Raw genomic sequence first — 27,875 nt, 5'->3', positions numbered from 1 at the left:
GTTACGTTGTTTCATAGTTTGCCTTTGTGAGATTTGAACTCTTGATCTTGGGTTTACAAACCCAGTACCATAACCACTTGGCTATTTAGGCCAAGCTTATAATAAGGGTCTTGTAACTCTTTCAAGTACAAACCCGTTTCCATCTGTTCCTATTCAGATGAAGTTACATTGTTTCATAGTTGGCCAGTGTGAGATTTGAACTCTTGATAATCTTTTAAATGAAAACCAAATCAACAAAATTGGGATAAATCAGGCACAGCCCCTAATTCAGGTCAGCTGTAAAACCAAGAACAAAGTTTAAAGGAAACTTACAAACTTTAAATCAAAATGTGATTAAAGGGGTCAACAAAACACCCCAGTCCCCGCGGTGCCCACCGAGCACGGAAGGCCTCGAGAGCGCCAGCAGACACCGCGTGCTCCTTCTCCAGGGACATCCGGCAGCGAACGTAGCCACGGAAGAGGGACAAACAATCGGGCGGGACTCCCCCGTCGATCGCCCGCTGCCTGGACCTGTTAATGGCCAACTTGGCCAGGCCCAGGAGCAGGTTCACGATGAGGTCCTCCTCCTTCCCAAAAAATTATGTTGCAACAGATGTGTCAGGAAATGTGACTGGAGTTGTAACTCTTTTGATTACAAACCTGTTTCTATCTGTTTCAGATGAAGTTATATTGTTTCATAGTTGGCCAGTGTGAGATTTGAACTCTTGATCTTGGGGTTACAAACCCAGTACCATAACCACTTGGCTATTTAGGCCAAGCCAGTCATTAATATGTAACTCTTTTGAGTACAAACCCGTTTCCATCTGTTTCAGATGAAGTTACATAGTTTGCCATTGTGAGATTTGAACTCTTGATCTTGGGGTTACAAACCCAGTACCATAACCACTTGGCTATTTAGGCCAAGCTAATAGTTTGCCATTGTGAGATTTGAACTCTTGATCTTGGGGTTACAAACCCAGTACTATAACCACTTGGCTATTTAGGCCAAGCCAAAGGAAGATAACTTGAACGTTCGGCGACCGTGGTACTTGAACCTAGATGTCTGTAGAGACTGGAGCCTTAACCCAGTGCTTTAGACCACTCAGCCAAGCTACCAGGTTAAAGTAACTCTTTCGAGTACAAACTCGTTTCCATCTGTTTCAGACGAAGTTACATTGTTTCATAGTTTGCCATTATGAGATTTGAACTCTTGATCTTGGGGTTACAAACCCAGTACCATAACCACTTGGCTATTTAGGCTAAGCCAGTCATCAATATGTAACTCTTTCGAGTACAAACCCATTTCCATCTGTTCCTATTCAGATGAAGTTACATTGTTTCATAGTTGGCCATTGTGAGATTTGAACTCTTGATCTTGGGATTACAAGCCCAGTACCATAACCACTTGGATATTTAGGCCAAGCTTATAATAAGGGTCTTGTAACTCTTTCGAGTACAAATCCTTTTCCATCTGTTCCTATTCAGATGAAGTTACGTTGTTTCATAGTTTGGCAGTGTGAGATTTGAACTCTTGATAATCTTTTAAATGAAAACCAAATCAACAAAATCGGGATAAATTAGGCACAGCCCCTAATTCAGGTCAGCTGTAAAACCAAGGACAAAAATTTAAAGGAACCTTACAAACTTTAAATCAAAATGTGATTAAAGGGGTCAACAAAACACCCCAGTCCCCGCGGTGCCCACCGAGCACGGAAGGCCTCGAGAGTGCCAGCAGACACCGCGTGCTCCTTCTCCAGGGACATCCGGCAGCGAACGTAGCCACGGAAGAGGGACAAACAATCGGGCGGGACTCCCCCGTCGATTGCCCGCTGCCTCGACCTGTTAATGGCCAACTTGGCCAGGCCCAGGAGCAGGTTCACGAGGAGGTCCTCCTCCTTCCCGACCCCCTTCCGCACCGGGTGCCCATAGATCAGGAGCGTGGGGCTGAACTGCAAACAAAACATCAATAAAAGGTTTTTCAAATAACTAAAAAGGGAGTGCAGCCTACAACACCCTATGTATACATGGTCCACGGACTCCACAAGACCGCAAAAAGGGCACGTGTCCTGAGAGTCCGTGAACCTATGCATCCTCTTATTATAAAGGACTGCTGCATGCAACACCCTCCAACCCAGGTCCCTGATAGAAAGGGGGAGGACACCTCCGTAGAGGGCCTCCCTTCGGGGGCCTCCGTCGCCGGACGGCAACAAGGCACGCCAGGGCGTGTCCGGTTGACAGACAAGGGCGAGAAAATGGAAGGTGTGCAGCAGCAGTCCGTAAAAAAAGCCCCTCTTTGCCATGTCAAAAGGCATGGAGGGCATGTCCCCAAGGCGGCTCGTATTGAGGGGCACCAGCACCCGAGGGAGGGTTCGGGGCTTGGGGCCAATGTGGAATTCCGTCTGAACAGGGGAACGTTCAGACGGAAGACCACCGCGCACCTGGGCCACCTCAAGACCCAAAATAACGTCGGGTCCGAGAACGACCGTTCTCAGGTCTTGGATGGCATCGGCTGCGACCTGGACACTCACAGACGTGCGTCGCGCCAACTCCTGCAGGAGCATCCAGCCCAGTCCTCCGCCACCCAGCACGTCCCCGATCCTGGTCACCCCTGCGGCCACAGCCCTCCTCTCCGCCAACCACTGAAAAGGACGGAGGGGCGATAATAAGGGTCTTGTAACTCTTTCAAGTACAAACCCGTTTCCATCTGTTCCTATTCAGATGAAGTTACATTGTTTCATAGTTGGCCAGTGTGAGATTTGAACTCTTGATCTTGGGGTTACAAACCCAGTACCATAACCACTTGGCTATTTAGGCCAAGCCAGTCATTAATATGTAACTCTTTTGAGTACAAACCCGTTTCCATCTGTTTCAGATGAAGTTACATTGTTTCATAGTTTGCCATTGTGAGATTTGAACTCTTGATAATCTTTTAAAAGATGTAACTCTTTCGAGTACAAACCTGTTTCCATCTGTTTCAGATGAAGTTACATTGTTTCATAGTTTGCCATTGTGAAATTTGAACTCTTGATCTTGGGGTTACAAACCCAGTACCATAACCACTTGGCTATTTAGGCTAAGCCAGTCATCAGTATGTAACTCTTTCGAGTACAAACCCGTTTCCATCTGTTCCTATTCAGATGAAGTTACATTGTTTCATAGGTGGCCAGTGTGAGATTTGAACTCTTGATGTCTTAACAAGGCATCGCAATTTATGTGGTTCTTTTTTTTTTAATTGTAACTCTTTCGAGTACAAACCTGTTTCCATCTGTTTCAGATGAAGTTACATTGTTTCATAGTTTGCCATTGTGAGATTTGAACTCTTGATCTTGGGGTTATAAACCCAGTACCGTAACCACTTGGCTATTTAGGCCAAGCCCTTGTGTGATTTGAACTCTTGATCTAGGGGTTGCAAGCCCAGTACCATAACCACTTGGCTATTTAGGCCAAGCAAAAGGATGTAACTCTTTCGAGTACAAACCCGTTTCCATCTGTTTCAGATGAAGTTACATTGTTTCATAGTTTGCCATTGTGAGATTTGAATTCTTGATACTCTTTCGAGTACAAACCTGTTTCCATCTGTTTCAGATGCAGTCACATTGTTCCATAGTTTGCCATTGTGAGATTTGAACTCTTGATCTTGGGGTTACAAACCCAGTGCCATAACCACTTGGCTATTTCGGCCAAGCCAGTCATTAATATGTAACTCTTTCGAGTTTTTTTAACTCTTTCGAGTAGTCATTAATATGTAACTCTTTCGAGTACAAACCCGTTTCCATCTGTTTCAGATGAAGTTACATTGTTTCATAGTTTGCCATTGTGAGATTTGAACTCTTGATCTTGTGGTTACAAACCCAGTACCATAACCACTTGGCTATTTAAGCCAAGCTTAAAGGATGTAACTCTTTCGAGTACAAACCCGTTTCCATCTGTTTCAGATGAAGTTACATTGTTTCATAGTTTGCCATTGTGAGATTTGAATTCTTGATACTCTTTCGAGTACAAACCTGTTTCCATCTGTTTCAGATGAAGTTACATTGTTTCATAGTTTGCCATTGTGAGATTTGAACTCTTGATCTTGTGGTTACAAACCCAGTACCATAACCACTTGGCTATTTAAGCCAAGCTTAAAGGATGTAACTCTTTCGAGTACAAACCCGTTTCCATCTGTTTCAGATGAAGTTACATTGTTTCATAGTTTGCCATTGTGAGATTTGAATTCTTGATACTCTTTCGAGTACAAACCTGTTTCCATCTGTTTCAGATGAAGTTACATGTTTCACAGTTTGCCATTGTGAGATTTGAACTCTTGATCTCAGGGTTACAAACCCAGTACCATAACCACTTGGCTATTTAGGCCAAGCCAGTCATTAATATGTAACTCTTTTGAGTTTTTTTAACTCTTTCGAGTAGTCATTAATATGTAACTCTTTCGAGTACAAACCTGTTTCCATCTGTTTCAGATGAAGTTACATTGTTTCATAGTTTACCATTGTGAGATTTGAACTCTTGATCTGGGGGTTACAAACCCAGTACCATAACCACTTGGCTATTTAAGCCAAGCTTAAAGGATGTAACTCTTTCGAGTACAAACCCGTTTCCATCTGTTTCAGATGAAGTTACATTGTTTCATAGTTTGCCATTGTGAGATTTGAATTCTTGATCTTGGGGTTACAAACCCAGTACCATAACCACTTGGCTATTTAGGCCAAGCCAGTCATTAATATGTAACTCTTTCGAGTTTTTTTAACTCTTTCGAGTAGTCATTAATATGTAGGAGCACAAGTGAATCCTCAGTTAATGCCCAGCACCTGAATATGATTATTGAGTCATTGAATAATTGAGGTCGACAGCACAGAAAAAGGCCCTTCAGCCCATCGAGTCTGCACTGGTCAAACAAGTACCTAACTATTCTAATCCCATTTTCCAGACTAGGCCCATAGCCAATGCCATGGCATTGAAAGTGCACATCCAGATACTTTTTAAATGTTATGAGGGTTTCTGCCTCTACCACCCTTTCAGGCAGTGAGTTCCAGATTCCCACCACCCTCTGGGTGAAACAATTCTTCCTCACATCCCCTTTAAACCTCCTGCCCCTTACCTTAAATCTATGCCCCCCTGGTTATTGCTCCCTCCATTAAGGGGAAAAGTTCTTTCCTGTCTACCCTATCTATGCCCCTCATAATTGTCCTTCAACACCTGCTGAGGAAGTGCATCCAGCTGCTTGAGCTCAGGTTTTCTGACAGTAAGGAGTGGATGGAGGGCTTACTGGTGGCCGAGAATTTCCTTAAGTGCATATCCCAGGAGGGGGTCACCCGGCAGCCACGGGGAGTTCTGGGGAATACCAGATGGTTGGTCATTCAACAAGGTTGGAGTCAGGGGAAAAGTCAGTCGAATAGGCCTAACTGGATAGCTCTTTCAAAGAAACTCCAAATGGCTCCTTCAGTGCTGCATCATTCTATGATTCTAAGATTCTGGAAAGTGAGCTCACCAAGTACATTTCCAAGAAAAGCAAAATAAACCTTCCATTTCTATGGCCCCTTTCAAGAGTTCAGGCTCCCTGAAAGCATTTTATAGCTAATGAAGTGCTTTTGAAATGTAGTCACTTTTGTAACGAAATCTGGCAGCCAATTTGTGAATGGCAAGCTCTTGTAAACAGCAATGAGATAATAATCACATCATCTGTTTCTGATTAAGAGATAAACATTGACAGGACACTAGGAGAATACCCCTGCCCATCTGCAAATAGTGCCATGGAATCACTGCATCCAAGATGGTAGACAGGTTAAACGCTCAATTAATATACGGTTAACAACACTGGTTATGTTTTAAAGAAAAAATACATAGTATGCATGCATAACTTCAGCTGCACTTGGAGCACAAAAATGTACACCTTTTACATTCAACATTTCCAAAAGAAATGAAGAGAAATTTGTTGATTGTCAAAACAGCTGAGTGATTTAAAATAGTTTAGTGTTAGTAACACACTCTTTTTCTTCTAAATTGGGTTCCATTGGGAATATGTCTGTTTAATTCTGCTCTCCCTTCTTATTATTGACCTTCTCTGCTCATATTCCAACCCTATACATTTTTTTGCTGATTATTTCACAACACATTCAAATTTCTTCAAATTGTATGTTTCCAGTGGTAACAACTGAAGAAGAGTCATAGGGACTCGAAATGTTAACTCTGTCTTTCTCTCCACAAATGCTGTTAGATCTGCTGAGTTTTTCCAGCATTTTCTGTTTTTGTTTCAGATTTCCAGCATCCACAGCATTATGTTGAGTTGGTTTCCTAGACTAGATAAATTTGCAGTTAATAAGTACAACTGTTTAGAAGTGTTTTTCAAATATATAAATCACGCTAGGAGGTGGCACTTGAAGTATCGGAGTGATATCTGATTAGAACATGGGAATTTTCTGGATTGGGAAAAGTCATCAGGCCAAATAAGTCCATTGTCTTTTGATAAATCAAACAGCACTACCCCTTTTCTTTGCATTCCTTTTAATCCATTTTGCTCTCGAAAGCATCAAATTGTCTCAATAACAACTTATATTTATATAGTGCCTTCAACATAATGAAACGTTCCAAGGTGCTTCACAGGAACATTATAAAACAAAATATGACACCGAACCACATAAGGAGATATTAGGTCAGAGGACCAAAGCTTCGTTGAAGAGGTAGATTTTAAGAAGTGTCTTAACAGAGGAAAATGAGATAGGGAGGTGGAGAGGTGTAGGGAGAGAATTATAGAGCTTGGGGCCGAGATAACTAAAGATGCAGCCCCAAATGGTGGAGTAATTATAATTGGGAACGCTCAAGAGGCCAAATTAGAAGAGCGCAAATATTTAGGAGGGTTGTTGGGTTGGAGGCGATTACAGAGAGCAGAAGGGGCAAGGAGGGAATTGAACAATAGGATGAATAAAATCAATACATTGCTTAACCAGGGGCCAACATAGGTAATTGAACAAAGGGGTGATAGCGGAATGGTACTTGCTGCCTGTTAAGACAAGGCAGCAGAGTTTTGGATGAACTTAAATTTACAAACTTGAACTCTTAATTATATTGTCCCTTCAAATGGCTTTTGCTAGTAACTTATTCCTCAAGTTTATTACCCTCCCTCCTTCCCCAATGTCACCTAGCCTCCAGGCATCCTAATTTTTTATATCAACTTGTCTGCTTTTTGATTCCTTCACCATTATGAAAAATTTGCTTGGGTCAGCAATACCAATTCCCTTCATTATGTTGAAAACTTCAGTTACTTTACCTCAAAGTCTCTGCTTTTCCAAAGAAAACAAACCAAGCTTTCTTAACCTTTAGTTTAATTTAATTCCTGATGCCAGGAATCATTTTCATTGCTCATTACTCTCCCAAGGGCAAGCATATCCTTCCTTTGATTAGGTGACCAGATCTGCATGCAGTAAATAAAACCTTAAAATTTGGCTACTTTAAATGGGAAATTACACAGGACTTTGCCAATGTCCTAGCAAGGAAAATACACTTTTTAAAAAATTCATTCATGGGATGTGGGCTTCGCTGGCTGGACCAACACTTATTGTCCATACCTAGTTGCCCTTGAGAAGGTGGTGGTGAGCTGCCCTCTTGAACCGCTGTAGTCCATGTGATGTAGGTACACCCACAGTACTGTTAGGAAGGGAGTTCCAGGATTTTGACCGAATGACAGTGAAGGAACAGCGATATATTTCCAAGTCAGGGTGGTGAGTGACTTGGAGAGGAACTTCCAGGTGTTGGTGTTCCCATCTATCAACTGCTCTTGTCCTTCTAGATGGTAGTGGTCGTGGGTTTGGAAAGTGCTGTCGAAGGAGCCTTGGTGAATTTCTGCAGTACATCTTGTAGATGGTACACACTGCTGCTACTATGCGTCGATGGTGGAGGGAGTGAATGTTTGTGAATGTGGTGCCAATCAGATGGGCTGCTTTGTCCTGGAGTCAAGCTTTTTGACTGTTTCGGGAGCTGCATTCATCCAGGCAATTGGGAAGTATTCCATCACGCTCCTGACTTGTGCCTTGTAGATGGTGGACTGGCTTTGGGGAGTCAGGAGATGAGTTACATATCACAGGATTCCTAGCCTCTGACCTGCTCTTGTAGCCAAAGTATTTATATGGCTAGTCCAGTTCAGTTTCTGGTCAATGGTAACCCAAGTATGTTGATGGTAATGCCATTGAACATCAAGATTCTCTCTTGTTGGAGGTGATCATTGCCTGGCATTTGTGTAGCGTGAATGTTACTTGCCACTTGTCAGCCCAAGCCTGAATATTGTCCAGGTCTTGCTGCATTTGGACATGGACTGCATAAGTATCTGTGGAGTCACGAATGTGCTGAATATTGTGCAATCATCAGCGAACATCCCCACATCTGACTTTATGATGGAAGGCAGGTCATTGATGAAACAGCTGAAGATGGTTGGGCCGAGGACACTACCCTGAGGAACTTCTAGTGTGATGCCCTGGAGCTGAGGTGACTGACCTCCAACAACAACAGTCATTTTCTTTTGTGCTAGGTATGACTCCAACGAGCGGAGAGTTTTCCCCCTGATTCCCATTGAGTCCAGTTTTGCTAGGGCTCCTTCTTTTTGTGTACAGGACATACCCGGGCAATTTTCCACATAGCCAGATGTTGTAGCCATACTGGAACAGCTTGGCTAGGGGTGCGGCAAGTTCTGGAGCACAAGTCTTCAGTACTATTGCAGGAATATTGTCAGGGCCCATAGCCTTTGCAGTATCCAGTGCCTTCAGCCATTCCTTGATATCACATGGAGTGAATCGAATTGGCTGAAGACTGGCATCTGTGATGCTGGGGACCTCTGGAGGAGGCCGAGATGGATCATTCACTCAGCACTTCTCGTTGAAGATTGTAGCAAATGCTTCAGCCTTATCTTTTGAATTGATGTGCTGGGCTCCTTCGTAATTGAAAGTGTGGATATTTGTGGATCCTTCTCCTCCAGTGAATTGTTAAATTGTCCACCACCATTTATGACAGGATGTGGGAGGACTGCAGAGCTTAGATCTGATCCGTTTGTTGTGGGATCGCTTAGCTCTGTCTATCACTTGCTGTTTATGCTGTTTGGCACGCAGGTAACCTTGTGTTATAGCTTCACCGTGTTTACACCTCATTTTTAGATATGCCTGGTGCTGCTACTTGCATGCCCTCCAGCACTCTTGATTGAACCAGGGTTGATCCCTGGCTTGATGGTAATGGTAAAGTGGGGGATATGCCAGGCCATGAAGTTACAGATTGTTTTTGAGTACAATTCTGCTGCTACTGATGGCCCACAGCGCCTCATGGATATCCAGTCTTGAGTTGCTAGATCTGTTCAAAATCCCATTTAGCACAGTGGTGGTGCCACACAACACGATGGAGGGTATCCTCAATGAGAAGGCGGGACTTCGCCTCTACAATGACTGTGCAGTGGCCACTCCTACCAATACTGTTTTGGACAGATACAGCTGCGGCAGGCAGGCTGGTGAGGATGAGGTCAAGTATGTTTTTCCCTCTTGTTGGTTCCGTCACCACCTGCCACAGACCCAGTCTAGCAGCTATGTCATTTAGGACTTGGCCAGCTTGGTCGGTAGTGGTGCTACTGAGCCAGTCTTGGTGATAGACATTGAAGTCCCCCCACCCAGAGTACATTCTGCGCCCTTACCACCCTCAGTGCTCTCTCCAAGTGGTGTTCAACATGGAGGAGCACTGATTCATCAGCTGAGGGAGGGCGGTATGTGGTAATCAGCAGGAGGTTTCCTTACTCATGTTTGACCTAATGCCATGAGACTTCATGATGATTCCCAGGGCAATTCCCTCCCAACTGTATACCACTGTGCTGCTGCCTCTGCTGGGTCTGTCCTGCTAGTGAGATAGGACATACCCAGGGATGGTGTTGGCGGTGTCTGGGGCATTATCTGTAAGATATGGTTCCGTGAGGATGACTATATCAAGCTCTTGCTTTACCAGCCTGTGAGACAGCTCTCCCAATTTTGGTACTATCCCCCAGATGTTAGTAAGGAGGACTTTGTGGGGTTGACAAGGCTGAGATTGCCATTGTCATCTGTCCGGTTTCATTCCTTTAGTGGTTCGATACAACTGAGTGGCTTGCTAGGCCATTTCAGAAAGCATTTAAGAGTCAATCACTACTGTAGGTCTGGAGGCACATGTAGGACAGACCAGGTAAGAATGACAGATTTCCTTCCCTAAAGGACATTAGTGAACCAGATGGGTTTTTACAAAAAAAATGATAATGCTTTCATGGTCATCATTAGACTTTTAATTCCAGATTTTTATTTAATTCAAATTCCACCATCTGCCATGGCAGGATTCAAACCCAGGTCCCTAGAGTATTACCCTGCGTCTCTGGATTACTAGTCCAGCGACAATACCACCACACCACCTCCTCCCACTGCCCAGTGCAGAACTAAACTATGGATCCCAAAAGACAGCAGGTTCAAGTACTGGTCTATTTTGAATTAGCCAATCTCAGCCAGCACAGGTAGATGGGGAACAGCACTCTTGGAGAGGGGGAAACCAATCAGTATTCTTTCCCTCGATTATTAATCAGTAACTTCTGTTAGATGGTGCATGGCTGTGGATCCCAAGTGGACAAATTGGGCATGTGATCTCTGCAATGAATAGTCTGCTGATGCACTATGTAGGCCCTCACACGAAGAATAATACCTTTGGTCAGCAATTGGTAAGTGGGGGCTAAATTTGTTAGTGACCTAGTAGTCAGTGGTCTAAAGCTCTTCAGTAGCGGCCTCAGAAGTACTTGATGGGGGAAGGGCACTTGGAGAGGAGAATAGGGAAGGCCTGAGCAAAGTCAGCAATGACTCATATTAGTGCTGTGGACTTCCTGTTCCTAATGGCTCCACATCATTTTAAGTGTTTAAAAAACTTGCATCTTTGGTGACAAAGACCACTAGTTAAGCCACTTATAGCCCAACTAATGCTCAGTGGAGCTCTGAGCAGATACATTTTATGGATGGGTCCTGTAACCTCATAAGTTGAAATGAGGCATGCGCTTCTTTCAGGTGGTTGCCAAAGTGACCTAAAACAGATTGTGATGAATGGATGCAGGTGCAAAACAGGCACAGACCTTTGCATTGCTAAATCTATGATCATTCTGCCCATTTTACTTATGTAAAACATGCATAACTGTATTGAATTTAGACTCCAGTGTCTTCCAGAAGATGGGGAGGGGGTAAATAAAACAAGTTGCGTTCACAATTTTGTCATTAAGTAGACAGGAACATATGGTTAAAACAAAACTTGGTCTGTTCCAAGTAAGCAATTTTGCATTTACTGACTTTATCTGGTTTGTATTACACCAGTATTGTTATTGTATGATGATCTTTCTTTCTATTGATCTTTTAAGATGGTTCTGCAGTTGCTGGATTGGAAAGAGTTAAATCTGTAGTAATGATTGGAATGGTCTGTTCTGGTTTTTATCTCTGTAAAGCTGTAAACGTTCAGTTTGAAACTTGGCGGCTGACTTCATATTATTTGACTACTGGCATCTCTGAGGTTCTTTTCAGTTACCATGGTGATGAACTTGAAATGTCACTTCTCGTCAAGGCGGGTTTGCCCTTGGGAAGGAATGGAAGGTGACCTTGTTGGCAAGATATCAAAAATTTGGAATATATGATGCTCAGAGAGAGGATGCAGGGGATTTGTTTGTAACTTGCATATGGATAGAAGCCAGTAAAAACAGCCATTAATCCTGATGTAACAAGAACAAGAGAAACTAAGATTAGTGTTTTCATAATGTATAAGCCTTTGGACATCAGAGCATAAATGTTTTGTTGTTTTGATTTTGAATGAAAAATGTACAAAGGGCTTCCCATTTTGTTGTTTCTTAAATCTTCCTTCCAGCAGTTCTCTGATACCTACACAAGCCAGGCATCCTTCTTGGAGTAATTTTTCAACTTTGTCCTTTGGTGTGGAGCCTTGACTGGCAGTAGTGTATGTCAGAAATTTAACATGCCTAAATTTCCATTTAGTTCACTGGTGAGAGTAGAACATCAAAGAAATTACCCCTCTTGTGTGAACTAGACAATAAATATTGTTAGGTTATTCAACAATGTAGGGATCATAGTTGTCTTGATCCTGTCCTTGTCCAAGGCTTACCGTAATGCTCGCTACAACATTGGATAGCAATCAAAAGCCAACACCGCCCCCCACTAGCTGATTAGCCTAGTTAGCACAATCTGGTGATTTCATAGTCCAATTGATTCCATACCACATTAGCTGGTACACTTATTTACTAACTCATTGCGTAGCTTCACAATGTTACATTTTTTTACACAATTTTCTGAAATAGTTGCCTGCTTTTTTCTACAATATGAAAGAACATTCAATATATACCATTGAGTTCAATAAAAAATGCAGTTTGAGTTTACACATAAATACTTCTGATTCAAAGAATTTTCTTTCCCTGGAGAGCAATTTTTCAAATTTCTCAATATTTTTCCTAAAATCACCACAAACGTTTCTGTTACCAAGCTTATCCATCAATTTTTCCTACTTTAATTATTGGTCCACTGGAAATATGATAATGGAGGAAGATTTATTCAATAATCAAAGGTGGGAATTAGAAAAATCCATTGGACAAATCTGTGAGGTGATACATTTTGGAAGGAGTAATTTGACATGGAAGTATTCAATGAATGGCATGACACTATGAAGTTCTGAGGAACAAAGGGACCTTGGCGTATGTGCCCATAGATCTCTGAAGGCAGAGGGGCATGTTAGTGGGGTGGTGAAAAAGGCATATGGGACACTTGCCTTTATCAATCGAGGCATAGATTACAAAAGTAGGGAGGTCAAGTTGGGGTTGTATAGAACCTTGGTAAGGCCACAGCTGGAGTACCGTGTACAGTTCTGGTCACCACATTATAGGAAGGATGTGATTGCACTGGAGGGGGTGCAGAGGAGATTCACCAGGATGTTGGCCTGGGATGAAACATTTTAGTTATGGAGAGGTTGGATAGACTTGGGTTGTTTTCATTGGAGCAGAGAAGACTGAGGGGCGACCTGATCGAGGTGTACAAGATTATGAGACAGGGCGGATAGGGAACAGCTGTTCCCCTTAGTTGAAGGGTCAGTAACAAGGGGACATAAGTTCAAGGCGAGGGGGCAGAAGGTTTAGGGGGGACGTGAGGAAAAACTTTTTTACCCAGAGGGTGGTGACGGTCTGGAATGCACTGCCTGGGAGGGTAGTGGAGGCCTCACATCCTTTAAAAAGTACCTAGATGAGCACTTGGCACATCATAACATTCAAGGCTATGGGCCAAATGCTGGTAGATGGGATTAGGTAGGTGGGTCAGGTATTTCTCATGTGTCGGTGCAGACTCGATGGGCCAAAGGGCCTCTTCTGCACTGTGAGATTCTGTGATTCTGTGACAAGTTTATGTCTAGCTTTCACAATTTAATAAATAGGTGTTTGTGGTTATAAGATATGGATAAATCATGAATACTAGCTGCTAACTAAATTACAAATGTTTGCCCCAGACATAATTTGTTAATTTTTCTGTCTTTGTACACTGTGTTGAGAGGAAATAGTCAACATTATTTATTTCTAGACTTGTCAGCAAAAACTCAGTTTCTGCAACTAACTGACAAAACATTAAACTCATTAAATTTCACTCTGGTTAGATAGCAAAGAAATAACTTCTTATGTAGTAGCTAGCTTGTCATAATGTACTGTTGTTACAGCGGAGCATTGTTCATTGTTAGCCTTGCAACTTTTTATTATTCTTAGCCAGAGAAGGATGAGTATTAGTGAAAGGGTCAAATTATAGAAAATAAAGTTTAAAATAAATAGCTGATACTTACTTTAATTTGTCAAGTGCACGTATATATTTATATTAGCATACCCCAATTTGACCTTGAGTGAGCCTTTCAGTCATTTGTCTAGTTATAAAAGTGATGACCAATACTTATCAAGATACTGTCAATAACATACTTAAAAAAGATTTGTACAAAGACTGGTGCTGAAATGTTTATAGTCATGAAGTTATTGTGTCAGGCAGGCCTGAAATCTGATCTTCCTTCCTGTTTTACAATACTCTCTATCTTTCCTAGAACAGCTTTTCCTTCCCTCTCTGCAGCTGTGCATGAGCTGAGCCTTTCCTAGTTTTGTATTTCCTGTTTCTTTTTGTTCAGCTCCCAAGACACCATAGACCAAAAAAACCCTGCAATGAATTGGATATGGCTCTGCAATATGGACCTTGAAAATCATTACAGTCAACATTTTGCATCCTATTCTGAAGCTGCATTTGACATTTTTATTTGAAGTATGTGACTGAGGTGAAGAAGGTTGTTCAATTACAAGCTAGTTAAAGTCAAAACAGAATCAGTGTTTTCTGAAATATAATGTAATTTAGAAAATGTATTGTGGGGTAGGATTTGGTCTGGGCCCGAGGTTGGATAGAAATTGGTCCTGGATAAATGGAAGTCAGCGCAGATTTGTTGAAGGCAAATTGACTAAATCATACACCCATTACAAACTACTGCATTCCTTGTGCTCAACTGGACTACTAGTAATGTCTGGAAACCTATCCTCCACATCTTATGCCCCTGTGTTACCAAGAGTCAGACGGCTACCTGCACTGCCCAAGTACATACAGACTACTCCACGCAACACTTGATGGCACCTATGCACCAAAGGCCAAGTGCCCCTCTCAGCCAAGCTCCCTTTTATATGCCCGCCTAATATGGCATAGCCATGACTGGCTCCCCACTGTGTTACCATCTCCGTGCACCTGGCCTGCCCCTGATCCAGCATGTAACCTATGTGGCCCTACCAAAATCCCAAACTGGCCCTCAGTGAGCTGATAGTGAACTTGTTAGCAGCATCAATTAGCCTCATTCGCAAGTTGGGTAAGTTTTTGGAGCCCACCTTCCACTGTCCTGAGAAAAGTCACTGGCAGCAGGAATAGCGATGGGAAAGCAGCATGCTGGCCAGTGCTGCTATTTTTAATGCCCACATGCCTCCAGATTCCTCCCCCATTGGGATGCAAAAATCCTGGCCTTAGTAGCTGAACTTAAAATATCCAACCTGTACAGATCCTCAATCAATAAAGTCAATAAAATCTTTAGCTAGAGTCAATACAATAAGATTCAAGTCTGAGGAAGTTTTTTTTAAAATTGTATGGCATGGGATGCAGTTAAAGGTCACTGGTTAACAATCCATTCAACGGCTTCAGCAAACACAGTGTGAATGGTTACGATGCCACCAGGAATTGATCTGTCAGGACAGATATTCAGTATATGGGTGATGGTCTGACTTGGATGGCCACAATCACAATTTGAGCTGTTTCTCATGTCCTACTTGTGAAACAAGTGGACTGTCCTCAAATGTTGAGGGTTGTCCAGCTTTTCCTTGGAAAGTTGAAACCTGGGACTTCACCATTCGTGTCAATTACCAGGTTGTGGTTGGTGATAACAAGAGGCAGGGTTGTCATCAGTTTGTAGGGTGTGATGTGTGTTTGAGTAGGGACTATGGGATTTAAAATGTGTGCATTTTTGAGGCCCTTTGTCAATGGAAATGTTTCATTAGCTCTCAGCTGTGGTGTTCTTTGAGAAGAATGTTTTCCCTGTGGACTTCAGGAGGTTCAATGTGTGCCAACACAGGAAGCCACTCAAGCTGTGTTGGTCTCAACATCCCAGAAATAATTGTCATGACTTCCTGGAGGTGAATATCTGTCCATTTGACACTTCTTTAGAGCTGAAGAGGTAGAAATGTAGTGGATTGTATACTGTTGAAGAGAGGGGGTAGAGCAGGTGGAGCAAAATAGAAGCTCAGGGATAGGTGGGAGCTCAGGAGAGATTTGACAAAGATGTCACGGACACAAGACAAAGAGAGTGTTGATACTAAAGTAGGTACTAATAGTGGCATAAAGTTAAGATAACAGCATGTATTAATAGCCGTACAAGGATCAGCACTTTCTGAAAGCAAAACATCAGAACAAGTTACAGGTGACCCTGTTGGGGGAAGGAGTTGGGAAAAAAATTAAAAAGAAATGATCAAAATGGAAGACAGAGTTCATGGCTGAAGTTGTTGAACTCAATGTTAAGTCCAGAAGGCTGTAAAGTGCTTAATTGGAAGATGAGGTGCTGTTCCTCCAGTTCGCATTGGGTTCACTGGAACATTGCAGCAAGCCAAGGATGGAAATGTGGGCATGAGACCAAAATGTGAATTTGAATGGCAAGTGACAGGAAGGTCGGGGTCATGCTTGCGGACTGAGTGAGGGTGGACCTTAGTGAAGAGGAGCGATTAGGTCCAGGAAACTGGGAATTGTTGATATGATGTAGGGCATTAGAGTAATCACAAACATAGCTGGGATGAGACTGGACAAGGGGAGACAGAATGGAGTCAAGATGGGAAGAAATAAGTTCAGTGGGGAAGGACCAGGTTGAAACGATGGGTCTACCAGGACAGTCCTGTTTGTGGATTTGGGTAAGAGGTTGAAGCAGGCTGTGCGGGGTTGGGAGACTGAGGTTGGAAGCTGTGGAGGGAAGATCTCCAGAGGAGATGAGATCAGTGACAGAAGTGGAAAAAATAATGTTCGGTGGTGGGGTCATGATCCAGGGGGAGGTAAGAAGTGAGTGAGGGGGAGTGAGAGCTGGCGCTCAGGCTCTGCAAGGTAGAGGTCAGTATGCCAGACAACAACAGCACCACCCTTGTCAGCAGGTTTGATAACAAAGTCAGTGTTGGACCCAAGAAAATGGAGTGCAGCAAGTTCAGAAGGAGACAAGATGGAGTGGGTGAGGGGGGCAGAGAAATTAAGAGGGCCAATGTCATGCTAACACTTCTCATTGAAACGAACAAGAGCAGTAAAGAGGCCAGAGGGAGAATACTGTAGGCGGGTGAAAAGATCTGTTGAATGGGGGGAGGACTCCTGCCCAAAGAAGTGAGCATGGAGAAGGCAACAGAAGAAGAAGTCAGCATCATGCCGAGCCTGAAATTCATTGAGGTGAGGGTGTAAGGGGATGAAACTGAGTCTTTGGCTGAGCGCAGATGTTTAGCATTGGAGAGGGCAAGGTCAGAGAGTATAGTGAATACACAGCAAGAGCTGGGATTAGAAGTGTGTAGTCAGGGTGAGTGAAGCAGTGCATAGTGTGATGGTTCTGCTGCCTCACGTGTTACCTGCCAGTTTCCGTATAAGCTTCACTCTTGTCTTAAATTTTGTATCCGTGTTCTGGAGGTACCGTCAATGTACCGTCAAGTGTGATGCCAAAGTATTTTGATGTGGGTGTTGGGTGAGTGGTCAGCCACAGAATTGGACATGAAGTTCTTCACTGGCCTTCGAGTTTTCCAGATGGAAGGTTGAAACGATAATGTTGGCAGTGTTTAGTCAAAGTCTCTATTTTCTGAAATAGGTTTCCAGAGAACATGGATCTTCAATGATATAAAAGCAAAATACTGAGGATGCTGGAAATTTGAAATAAAAACAGAAAATGCTGGAAAAACTCAACAGGTGTGGCAGCATCTATGGAGAGAGAAATAGAGCTAATGTTTCACATCCAATATAATTTTCTTCCGAAATGGTCCCTCAGTTCTGAAGAAGAGTCATATTAGACTCAAAACATTAACTCTGTTTCTCTCTCCACAGATGATGCCAGACCTGCTGAGTTTTTCCAGCATTTTTTATTATTATAGATCCTTAATGTGTGTTTTCTCAATGTCCTGAAGTTCTTCAGCCTGGAAAGTCAGGGCCTAGTCATCAGTGGATGCAAAGAGCTGTGACTTGTGGGAGGAAGGTCACTGGTATATACGTTGAAGAGAGCTGGTACAGGGACTGATCTCTGCGAGCCAGTTATTGGTCATGCAAGGGCGGCTGATTTGATCTCCAAGATACATATGGAACCTTTGGTAGCTGACCATGGAGTGGATTAGTTGTAGGCTTTTCACACAACAGATGATATTGGAGAGTTTCAGCAACATGCCTGTGTGCCACACTGCCTCATAGGCACAGGATAAGTCAACAAAAATGGTTTCTGTTTTCAGGCCTTTCTGGAAACAGGCCACAATATTTGAAATCAGTGTCAGGACCTGCCTGGAGCAGTTGTGGCCTTGGAAAAACCCTGCCTGTTGGGGAGGCATTGTTGTTTCGAGGGTGGAATTCGGTCTGCTGAGCAGGAGGCGTTCCAGGACTTTATACATTACTGATAGCAGAACAATAGGGCGGTAGCTATATGGATTGTTGAGTAGCTTCCTTGGCTTGGCAGTGGCCACTACCTTGGATTGGCATCTGATGTTTTGAATGATACCTGTGCTGTGGATGTTCACAAACAGCTTTGCCAGTCATTTTCTTCCCTGTGTGCCAATGTTCTTCTGGAATTCTTGGTAAATCCCATCAACTCCTGCTGCACTACTTGACTTAATCACTGTCAGGGCGCTGTCCACTTTGAGGAAGTCATGGTCAAAATTTACAGTGGACCCATACTTTGAATACCTTGTCCACTTATGTACATTGAGACACAAGGGAGACTTTCAAGTACTGGAGTCAGTGCAAAGAAAAACAAAAATAAGAATAAACTCCAGTTTTGAAATCTCAGTAATGACTCTGTTTCTCCGGAGAAAAGACATGTCTGACAGGTGATTTTATAAAAGTACACAAGATCATAAACAGCATGGAAAAGGTAAACCTGGAAAATTATTTTATATTGAAAGAATACAAAAGGCCTAAATTTGCCTTTTATAAATTTAAATCTGATATCAGGAGATTTTTTTTCATACAAAGCATGATCAATAAATTGAACACTTCTGGATGCAGTAATGGAGGCAAAACCCTAAGAATTATTTAAGATGCAGTCCTTTGCTGCAATAAGGAGTTAATCCAGGACTTAGCCTGGATAGAAGAACCAAAATGGTCTGAATGGCATTCCTTGTAGCAATTATTTTGCAATGCAATTAATAACAGTTTAAACCTGAGAAACAGATAAAAGGTTCATATTAATTCAAACAGCATATAGTGATGGCAGTAGTCAGATCATGTGATCACAGTTTTAAATGATTTTGCTGATCCATAAAATCAAACTGGAAATATCAGTACTGTTGAGATCCTCAGAGTGAGTAACTGATTTTTCAATATTCTTTAAAACAAAAATGTAACGTAATTACTATACATTAGTAATTTACTGTATTTAGGCTTGCAAGGCTCAGAGGAAGGACTTGTTAAAATATCCTGTTAAACTATTTTATTTTTATCTTTTAGATTGTCCCAAACCCCCAGACTCCACAAGTTATAGGCCAGAAAGCCCAGACCCCACAAGTTACGGGCCAACAGGTTGGTACCTTTGCTGTTGTATCAGAGTTGAAAAGTTTCTCATATTGTGCATGATATATTAGTTTAATACAGAAGAATTAAATTTTTTATAGGGGGGGAAAAGGAAGTTTGAGAAAATTAGTTCAACGCTTAGACATATGCAAGTTATTAAAATATGATACTTGATGTTATAAATTACTCCAGTATGTATTAGCTGGTTCAAAATATTTCATGCAGCACACTGTCATGAAGTATTTGTATTCAGTACCAGCCGTTTTGCCTTTCGGTTCCTAATGAAAATGGCATCTATTTACCTATATCTCTATATATTTATATGTAAACATCTATAATATAAAAACTATACATCTAGAACATATTTCCTGTCCTTCACACTTCCCCCTAAAATTCTTGTGTCATGTTTCAATGAACAAAGGAACTCTGCAGGAACACTGGAATCAGAATGGCCGCAGTTTAGTTATCACATCTTGCTATCACAAGTTTCAGAATAAGGAGACACTCACTTAAAATTGAGGTGTGAAGGAATTTCTTCTCTCAGAGGGTAGTGAATGTCTGGAATTTTCTACCCCAGAGAGTTGTGGAGGCTAGACCACTGAAAGGATTTAAAGAGGAGGTAGATAGATTTTTGAAGTATCAGAGAGCTGAGGGCTATGAGGAGCTGGCACGAAAGAGGAGTTGAGGCCTGGATCAGATCAACCATGATCTTATTGATTGGTGGGGGAAGGCTTGAGGGGCCGAATGGCCTACTCCTGCTCCTATTTCTTATGTTCTCATATGAACCCAATGCTTAACATCAATCAGGAAGAGACACACATTTATTTTAGAATACATTACATTTTATGTTGTATGATTTCTTGCTGTAAAACAGCACACCCTGTAATATGCTACACAAATTCCGTGGGTGTTATCACCCTTCAGCTGTCTTCTTGACTTGCTGAAATTAATAACAAATTAAAACTCTCCAAGTGAGGACTGAGCAAAGAACTGAAGCAATGAATTCAGTATAAATATAAAATATTTTCTCATTTTAATTGATTTATTAACTTTTTCTTCATAGACCTCTGTCCCTATGATGTCTGTGATTATAGTTATACATTCAGGCTTAAGACTGTGCCTGCCCTCCCTAATTATGCAATTGGTCCCTCTAGCCCTTCAAAATTAGATGGGCACACATTTCACCATACCCCATCTTCCTTGTGTAGTCATTCACACTGTATTCCTCATCCCCACCTCCATACAATGAGAAATAGGTACACCTTATAGGAACATAAGAAATGTTCATGTACATCTCAAGTGGTTATGGTACTGGGCTTGTAACCCCAAGATCAAGAGTTCAAATCTCACAATGGCAAACTATGAAACAATGTAACTTCATCTGAATAGGAACAGATGGAAACGTGTTTGTACTCGAAAGAGTTACATCTCATTTCCTCATATCAGAAACAAGCAAGAGGAGCAATCACAACAGATCACAAGCTTCCATGTGGTGCAGGGTACCATCAACTGTGCCTGGATTGCTTTACATACTCTTCATCTGAACTCTACCATATTCCTCAACAGAAAATGATTCCACTGGTACAGGCTATGCATCGTGCAGGTGAATGAACACTATTCTGGCAAAGGTCGTGATTCTTTTGTTCTGCAGCGGTCCACTGTTTCACCTGTATTTGAACTGCCATGGCAAGATAAAAGCTAACTATTGGGTGATAAGGGTTATCCACTCACAAACATGGCTTGATTTATTAATCTGGTCAGGAACTGTACATGCATGAACAGCAGGCCTACAATGAAAGACATGCTGCCACATGGAACCTACAGAGCAGATCTTCACTGGCCTTGAACAATGCTTCCTCTGCCTTGACCACTTTGAAGAAATCATGCAGTACTCAGTTAAATGGGTATCGAGAATTGTGGTATTATGCTATATGCTGCACAACCTGGCCATGATGAGATTTATGAGAGATCAGCTTTTGCCACCAGCTATCAGACAAGGAGCCGAGGAGCAGGCATATGAAGAGGAAGGGAGACTACCATGTAGAGTCCCTTTCTGTTAGGGCTGTATGTGATCAGATTGTTCTTGAATGATGCCAGTAGCTTCATCTACACCTCCCTATACACCAAAGATCCCACACTCTTACCTTCCCTCTCTACTGATCACCACTTTGTCCTCCTTCTGACAGCATTTATTTTATCCTTAGTTCATCGTGGAAATAAAAAAACAACACCAAATGGAAGCCAAATCCAAATTTGACCAAATCAATCAATCAATAAATAATAGAAAACAGAACTACACAACCTTGTGCATTCTTTTGGTGCCTGCCTTCAATGTGCCTTTACCTTACCAAGTGCTCCTACAAGGTATTTCCCCAGTGACTGCAGGATGACCATCTGTTGATCTGCATTTGAGGAAACTACAGATGACCTTGGAGGAAAACTTGAGCAATTTTGCACTTTTCAGTCTATACCATCTTGGCATGGGCAACAGAAATCTCGATCAAATGTCTGACAGGCAATTGCAAGGGACTGGGAGTAGGAAACTACTGAGATGACAGCAAATTCCTGTTCTGTAGCATCACTGCCACCCTCCCAGCAAAGTACCTTAGCAATCTTAGTGATCTGTTGAAGAACAGATTGCTGACTGGAAGGTCCTTTCAACAATAGTACCCAGAGCCATGATGCCAGCAGTCTGAGTTTGCAAGTTAACAGTCAAGAGCTTTGATGCAAGCTATTTCTGCTGCATTGGAAGCTGTGGCATTGGCTCCCTGATACACCTATGGAGCCCATCATGATGCTGTGTGGGTGGAGGTGGCCAACTATTTGACGTTGGAAAGAGTGAACTCTAAGCTCTGTGCCAAGTTTTTGGTGAATACCTCCATGCTCTTTGATATCGTGATTATTTTCAGTGAACCAAGCATTTGATGTGCATGGCCTTCAGCCTTCTTCTGTAGCCTAGGCTATAAAGTCCTCATCTGGCTCCTGTGAAGTTGAACTAGTGCATGGCTTCACTGTTGGCTTTTGCATGCTGAATTTATGCCCAGTGTCTCATCATTTGAGCACCTCTCTATACTTGCAATGGACCCAACCCCACCATGGCTCAGCTCACTTATTTCTGCAGCTCTTATCCATGTCTTTGTTACATTTGGACTGATATTTATAAACACTCCTGGCTGACTTCCTACCTCTTACTCTCCATAAACTTTTGAGTTCATCCAAAACTCCATTGCCCGTATCATAACTTGCACCATGTCCCAATCATCCATCACCCATGTGCTTGCTGACTTAAATCGGTGCCCAGTTACATACACCTCAATTTTAAAATGCTGATCTTGGTTTTCAAATCCGCCCATGGCCTCATCCCTCCCTATCTCAATCTCTTCCTGTCATACAACCCTCCAAGATATCTATACTGGCCTCCTACACATCCCTGATTTTAATTACTGCGCCATTGGTGGCCATGCTTTCAGCTGCCAAAGCCCCAATCTCTGATTTTCTCTCTCTAATCCTCTTTAACTCTCTACCTCCCTTTCTTCCTTTAAGATGCTCTTTAAAATCTACCTCTTTGACTAAACTTTTGATCATCTGCAAGAATATCTCCATTTGTGACCTTGTGTCAAATTCTGTTTGATAACAATCCTGAGAAGCATCTCAGGGCATTTTACTTTGTTAAAGATGCTGTATAAATGCAAGTTGTTCTTAATTGTAAAGGATATACAGTGTTTGTGAGGTTTGAATGTAAGATTGAGTGTGTGGTGTGTCTCTGTCATTATTGCCTGCTTTCTCTTCTTCAATTACAGCTCTTGGGTATCTGAAATCAAAAAGGAAAAAGGATTAGATTGTGGGGGGAGTAAGATTTGTGTGTCTGCAGCGACACATATCATTGATTCCCCCCATTGCTACCTGTGAACACAGGCTCAGCAATGTCCCTTCCCATGATGGCTAGCACTGTCTCTTCCTGCAATGAGATATGGAGCTCAGTGGTCCATGTAACTGGTTATTACTTCCACTCAGCGTTTCTTGAGCTCAGAATGTCCCTCTTTCTCTCCATCTCCAGTACCAAGGCCTCCAGTGCAGCATCTGAAAACATTGGTGCGCAGTCTCTTGCATGCTCAGTCATTCTTCTAAGTGTTACATGGTTGATTCAGTTTACAAAGGACTTATTGCCATGCTGCATCCCCCCTTTAAGAGGTGTAAGCTGCTTCTAAGTAGCACTAGCCTTTCACAATATTAGACAATTCTGCTGATGCAGTAGCTAATAAATAGTGCCAGTAGCAATGGCTACATGCAACAATCATGTAAACCAGTAGGCAGCACAAACTTAACCTGCTGTCTGTATCGTTATGAACAGATGCTGGTTCATTGCTTACCATGATCCCCATATCTGTTGTCAGAATTTATCCAATTTATCCATAGTTTCATGTAATTTACTGTGAGCAATGCCACAAGAGATCAGGTCTGATGTAGGATACACTGTGTAAAGCGACTGTCAGGGCCAGAAAATTAGACATTCTACCTCATGCACTCAATCCAGGAGGAACCCGATTTTCCAGAGTGAGGTTTGGTTCTCACTTAAATATTAAAATTCTTTAGGTTAAAGCATGGGTGTACAAATCAATTTCCATGGGTGAGGTTTTGCCCATAGCAACAGCCTCACTGAAAAAGATGGGTCCATCAGGAGTTGCTTTCAACAGCTGAAGTAGGCTCCAATAAGTTTTTCACTTTTGGTGGAAGGGGTTATATATATATATATATGGATAGTTTTCTATTTTTGAACTTGTGCTTTTTTTCCTCTGCCAATACTTCTCATTAATATTGATTACTGCAGATTTTGATCTGATCTGATCCTGAAGGTATTTTCATGACACCTGTCACTATGCTGACAGTTAGCACCTTTACCTTGATATGAAGATTCAAAGTGGGGGACTGCCATAGAATTATGCTATCAATTGTACAATAACCTGCACACATCTGAATCTGTAAAGGCTGCACCCATAGAAATAAAGGTTATTCTAGCATAAGTTTTGTGTTGCTGCCTCCTCCCAAACCATCCCAGAAAACATCTGCCATATCAGACAGTCTGCAGTGCACACATGTTAAGGAAGTGATAATCACTATGTTTGCAAGGGGAAATAAATGCCTTCATTAATTTTCGCATGGGAAGGAGACACCAACACAGTTATCATCAGGTGACATAATCCCCTCAAATACAAAGAGTTGTACTTGGTACCCATGTGGGAATCAGAGAATTTCATTATCAACCCCATGGCTTTCATTAAGCAAAACAGTTTGCATTCCATGTTCAGGTAATATTTGACCATATAAACATCATTCTGTATATGTCCTTCAAAAAGCAACTATGATGAAACACTGGGTGGGTGACTTTTAGACAAACAACCAGCAATAAAACAAATAGAAAGAAAAAAAGGGAACAAAAGTTACTTAAGATAGATTTTGAAAATGCAACTGGCTGAGGTAACCTTCCTTTTAAAATAGCCAACATTTGAAATGCCTATACTGAAATAATTCTTAAGTTGAGCTACAATATTCCTATGTCGTAAAGGAAACTGTTTCTTACTAATATAGGTATTTCTGCATACCTAGATTCCTAAATCTAGTTTAACTAATACAATTTCTAAATAATATTTTGATGCTAATGTATATCTATCACTCCTTAGTAGACTAGAGTATTTTCTTTTAGTCTGGTGTAGTTTAAATTTTGTAACTTGATTCTATTAAGCCATTCTTATTTATGTCTTTTAGGCCTCCCTACAATCCAGGGATTGGAAATGCCAGCTGCATTAGGAATTGCATTTGGTGCATTTGTCATTGGAGCATTGCTGATTGCAGCTCTGTGGTATATCTATTCACACACTGGTGAGTACCAACTTCATATCTGTCACCAGTAGTTTTCAGTATCAGTTTGCCACACTCACTATTTGATTTTCAGAACCATGGCCAGATTTTTGAATCATGATGGGGCCAGAACATTTTCTTAATTCATTCATGGGATCTGGGCTTCTCTGGCTAGGCCAGCATTTATTGCCCATCCCTAATTGCCCTTGAGAAGGTGGTGATAAGCTGCCCTCTTGAACTGCTGCAGTCTGTGTGTTGATGATAAACCCACAGTGCTGTTAGGGTGGGAGTTGCAGGATTTTGACCCAGTGACATAGAAGGAACGATGATATATTTCAAAGTCAGGATGGTCAGTGGCTTGGAGGAGAACTTCTAGATGTCTGCTGCCCTTGTTCTTCTAAATGGTAGCATTCGTGGGTTTGGATGGTACTGTCTAAGGAACCTTGGTGAGTTCATGCAGTGTATCTTGTAGATGGTACACACTGCTGCCACTCTGTGTCAGTGGTGGAGGGAGTGAAGTTTGTGGATCGGCTGGCAGTCAAGCGGGCTGCTTTGTCTTGGATGGTGTCAAGCTTCTTGCGTGTTGTTGGAGCTGCACTCATCCAAACAAGTGGAGGGTATACCATCAAACTCCTAACTTGTGCTTTGTAGATGGTGGACAGGTTTTGGAGAGTCAGGTGAATTACCCACTGCAGGATTCCTAGCCTCCAACCTGCTCTTATAGCCACAGTGTTTATATAACTAGTCCAGTTCAGTTTCTGGTCAATGGTAACCCCCATGATGTTGATTGTGGGGGATTCAGCAATGGTACTGCTATTGAATGTCAAAGGATGATGGAGATGGTCATTTCCTGGCACTCGTGTGGTACGAATGTTACTTGCCACTTGTTAGCCCAAGCCTGGATATTGTCCAGCTCTTGCTGCATTTGGGCATGAACTGCTAAAGTATCTGAGGAATTGCGAATGATGCTGAACATTGTGCAATCATCAGTGAACATTCCCACTTCTGACCTTATGATGGAAGGAAGGTCATTGATGAAGCAGCTGAAGATGGTTGGGCCTAGGACATCCTGAGGAACTCCTGCAGTGATGTCCTACAACTGAGATGATTAATTCTAACAACCACAATCATCTTCCTTTGAGCTAGGTATGACTCCAACCAGCGGAGAGTTCTCTCTCCTCTACCCCCCCACCGCCCCAAATGCTGCCTTGATGTCAAGGGCAATCACTCTCACCTCTCCTCAGTTCTTTCATCCATGTATGAACCAAAGCTGTAATGACGTCAGGAGCTGAGTGGTCCTGGCGGAACCCAAATTATGTATTGCTAAGCAAGTGCCGCTTAATAGCACTGTTGATGACCCCTTCCATCACTTTGCTGATGATCAACAGTAGATTGATGGGGTGGTAATTGGCTGGCTTGGATTTGACCTGTTTTTTCTGTAATTTTCCACATTGCTAGCTAGATGCCAGAGTTGTAGCTGTACTAGAACAGCTTGGCTAGGGGTGCAGTAAGTTCTGGAGCACAACTATTCAGTACTATTGCCATAATATTGTCAAGGCCCTTAGACTTTAGAGTATCCTGTGCCTTCAGTCGTTTCTTATCACGTGGAGTGAATCAAATTAGCTGAAGGCTGGCATCTGTGATGCTGGGGACCTCTGGAGGAAGCTGAGATGGATCACTCACTCATCACTTCTGGCTGAAGATTGTTGCAAATTCTTCAGCCTTATCTTTTGCACTGATGTGCTGGTTGCCCCATCATTGAGGATGGGGATATTTGTGGATCCTCCTCCTCCTCCATTGAGTTGTTTAATTGACCACCACCATTCACAACTGGATGCGGCAGAACTGCAGAGCTTAGATCCGATCCGTTGATTGTGGAATCGCGTAGCTCTGTCTATCGCTTGCTGCTTATACTTTTTTGGCATGCAAGTAGTCCTGTGTTGTAGCTTCACGAGGTTGACACCTCAATTGTAGGTATGCCTGGTGCTGCTCCTGCCATGCCCTCCTTCACTCTTCCTTGAACCAGGGTTAATCCCCTGGCTTGGTGGTAATGGTAGAGTGGGGATATGCCAGGCCATGAGTTTGTGGATTGTGGTTGAGTACAATTCTGCTGCTGATGATGGCCACAGTACCTCATGGTTGCCCAGTCGAGTTGCTAGATCTGTTCGTAATCTATCCCATTTAGCATGATGGTAATGCCACACAACACAATGGAGGGTTTCCACAAAGACTCCTTTTGATACTGTCATGGACAGGTGCATCTGAGGCAGGCAGGCAGGCTGGTGAGGATGAGGTTGAGTACGTTTTTCCCTCTTGTTGGTTCCCTGGAGGCAGGTGGGCCTGGAATGTCCTGCTGCCGGATGTTTTGTCAGCACAGTTCCGCCCTTTGAAATAGGCCGGGTCAGAGGCAGAACAGCTACCTGCCCACAAGCAGCGGATAGTCAATAAAGATAAATAGGCCCCTTTCCTGCACCAACTGGAATTTTCCAGACAGCAGTCAGGCCTCCTGCAATGGCTAAAACATGGCCAATGAAAGGAGGTGGCTTTTGGTGGCCAGTCAGGGGACCAATGCTCCGGTAGATTTTTTAAACCCCCTACTCCTCCCCATATTGGCCATAATATGATGAACAGAGCTGCAGTCAGAGGCTGCTCTGTGGAGGGAGTCCCCCTCCATGTTCAAAAAAATGGTCATAAGTGCTCACCTTAACATGGAGACACACCAGCTCATGCTCTCTCTCTCCTACCCATGTT

At 42.6% G+C, this 27,875-nt stretch overlaps 1 protein-coding gene across 4 annotated transcripts in view; it reads left to right on the top strand.

Moving 5' to 3' along the window:
• LOC121281088 (transforming growth factor beta receptor type 3-like) overlaps window positions 1-27,875 on the top strand; it is a 163,882-nt gene that overhangs the window by 131,017 nt on the left and 4,990 nt on the right. For all 4 annotated transcript variants that reach the window (XM_041193745.1, XM_041193747.1, XM_041193744.1 and 1 more), the window contains 2 exons: window positions 19,206-19,277; window positions 25,032-25,145. In XM_041193745.1, the coding sequence (XP_041049679.1) occupies window positions 19,206-19,277; window positions 25,032-25,145 (186 nt within the window). The remainder of the gene's footprint in view (window positions 1-19,205; window positions 19,278-25,031; window positions 25,146-27,875) is intronic.

This window comes from Carcharodon carcharias, chromosome 8 (genome assembly GCF_017639515.1).
Source record: "Carcharodon carcharias isolate sCarCar2 chromosome 8, sCarCar2.pri, whole genome shotgun sequence".
Lineage (NCBI taxonomy): Eukaryota > Metazoa > Chordata > Chondrichthyes > Lamniformes > Lamnidae > Carcharodon > Carcharodon carcharias.
The sequence above is the reverse complement of the archived record's forward strand: the minus strand, read 5'-3'. Positions and strand labels throughout refer to the sequence as shown.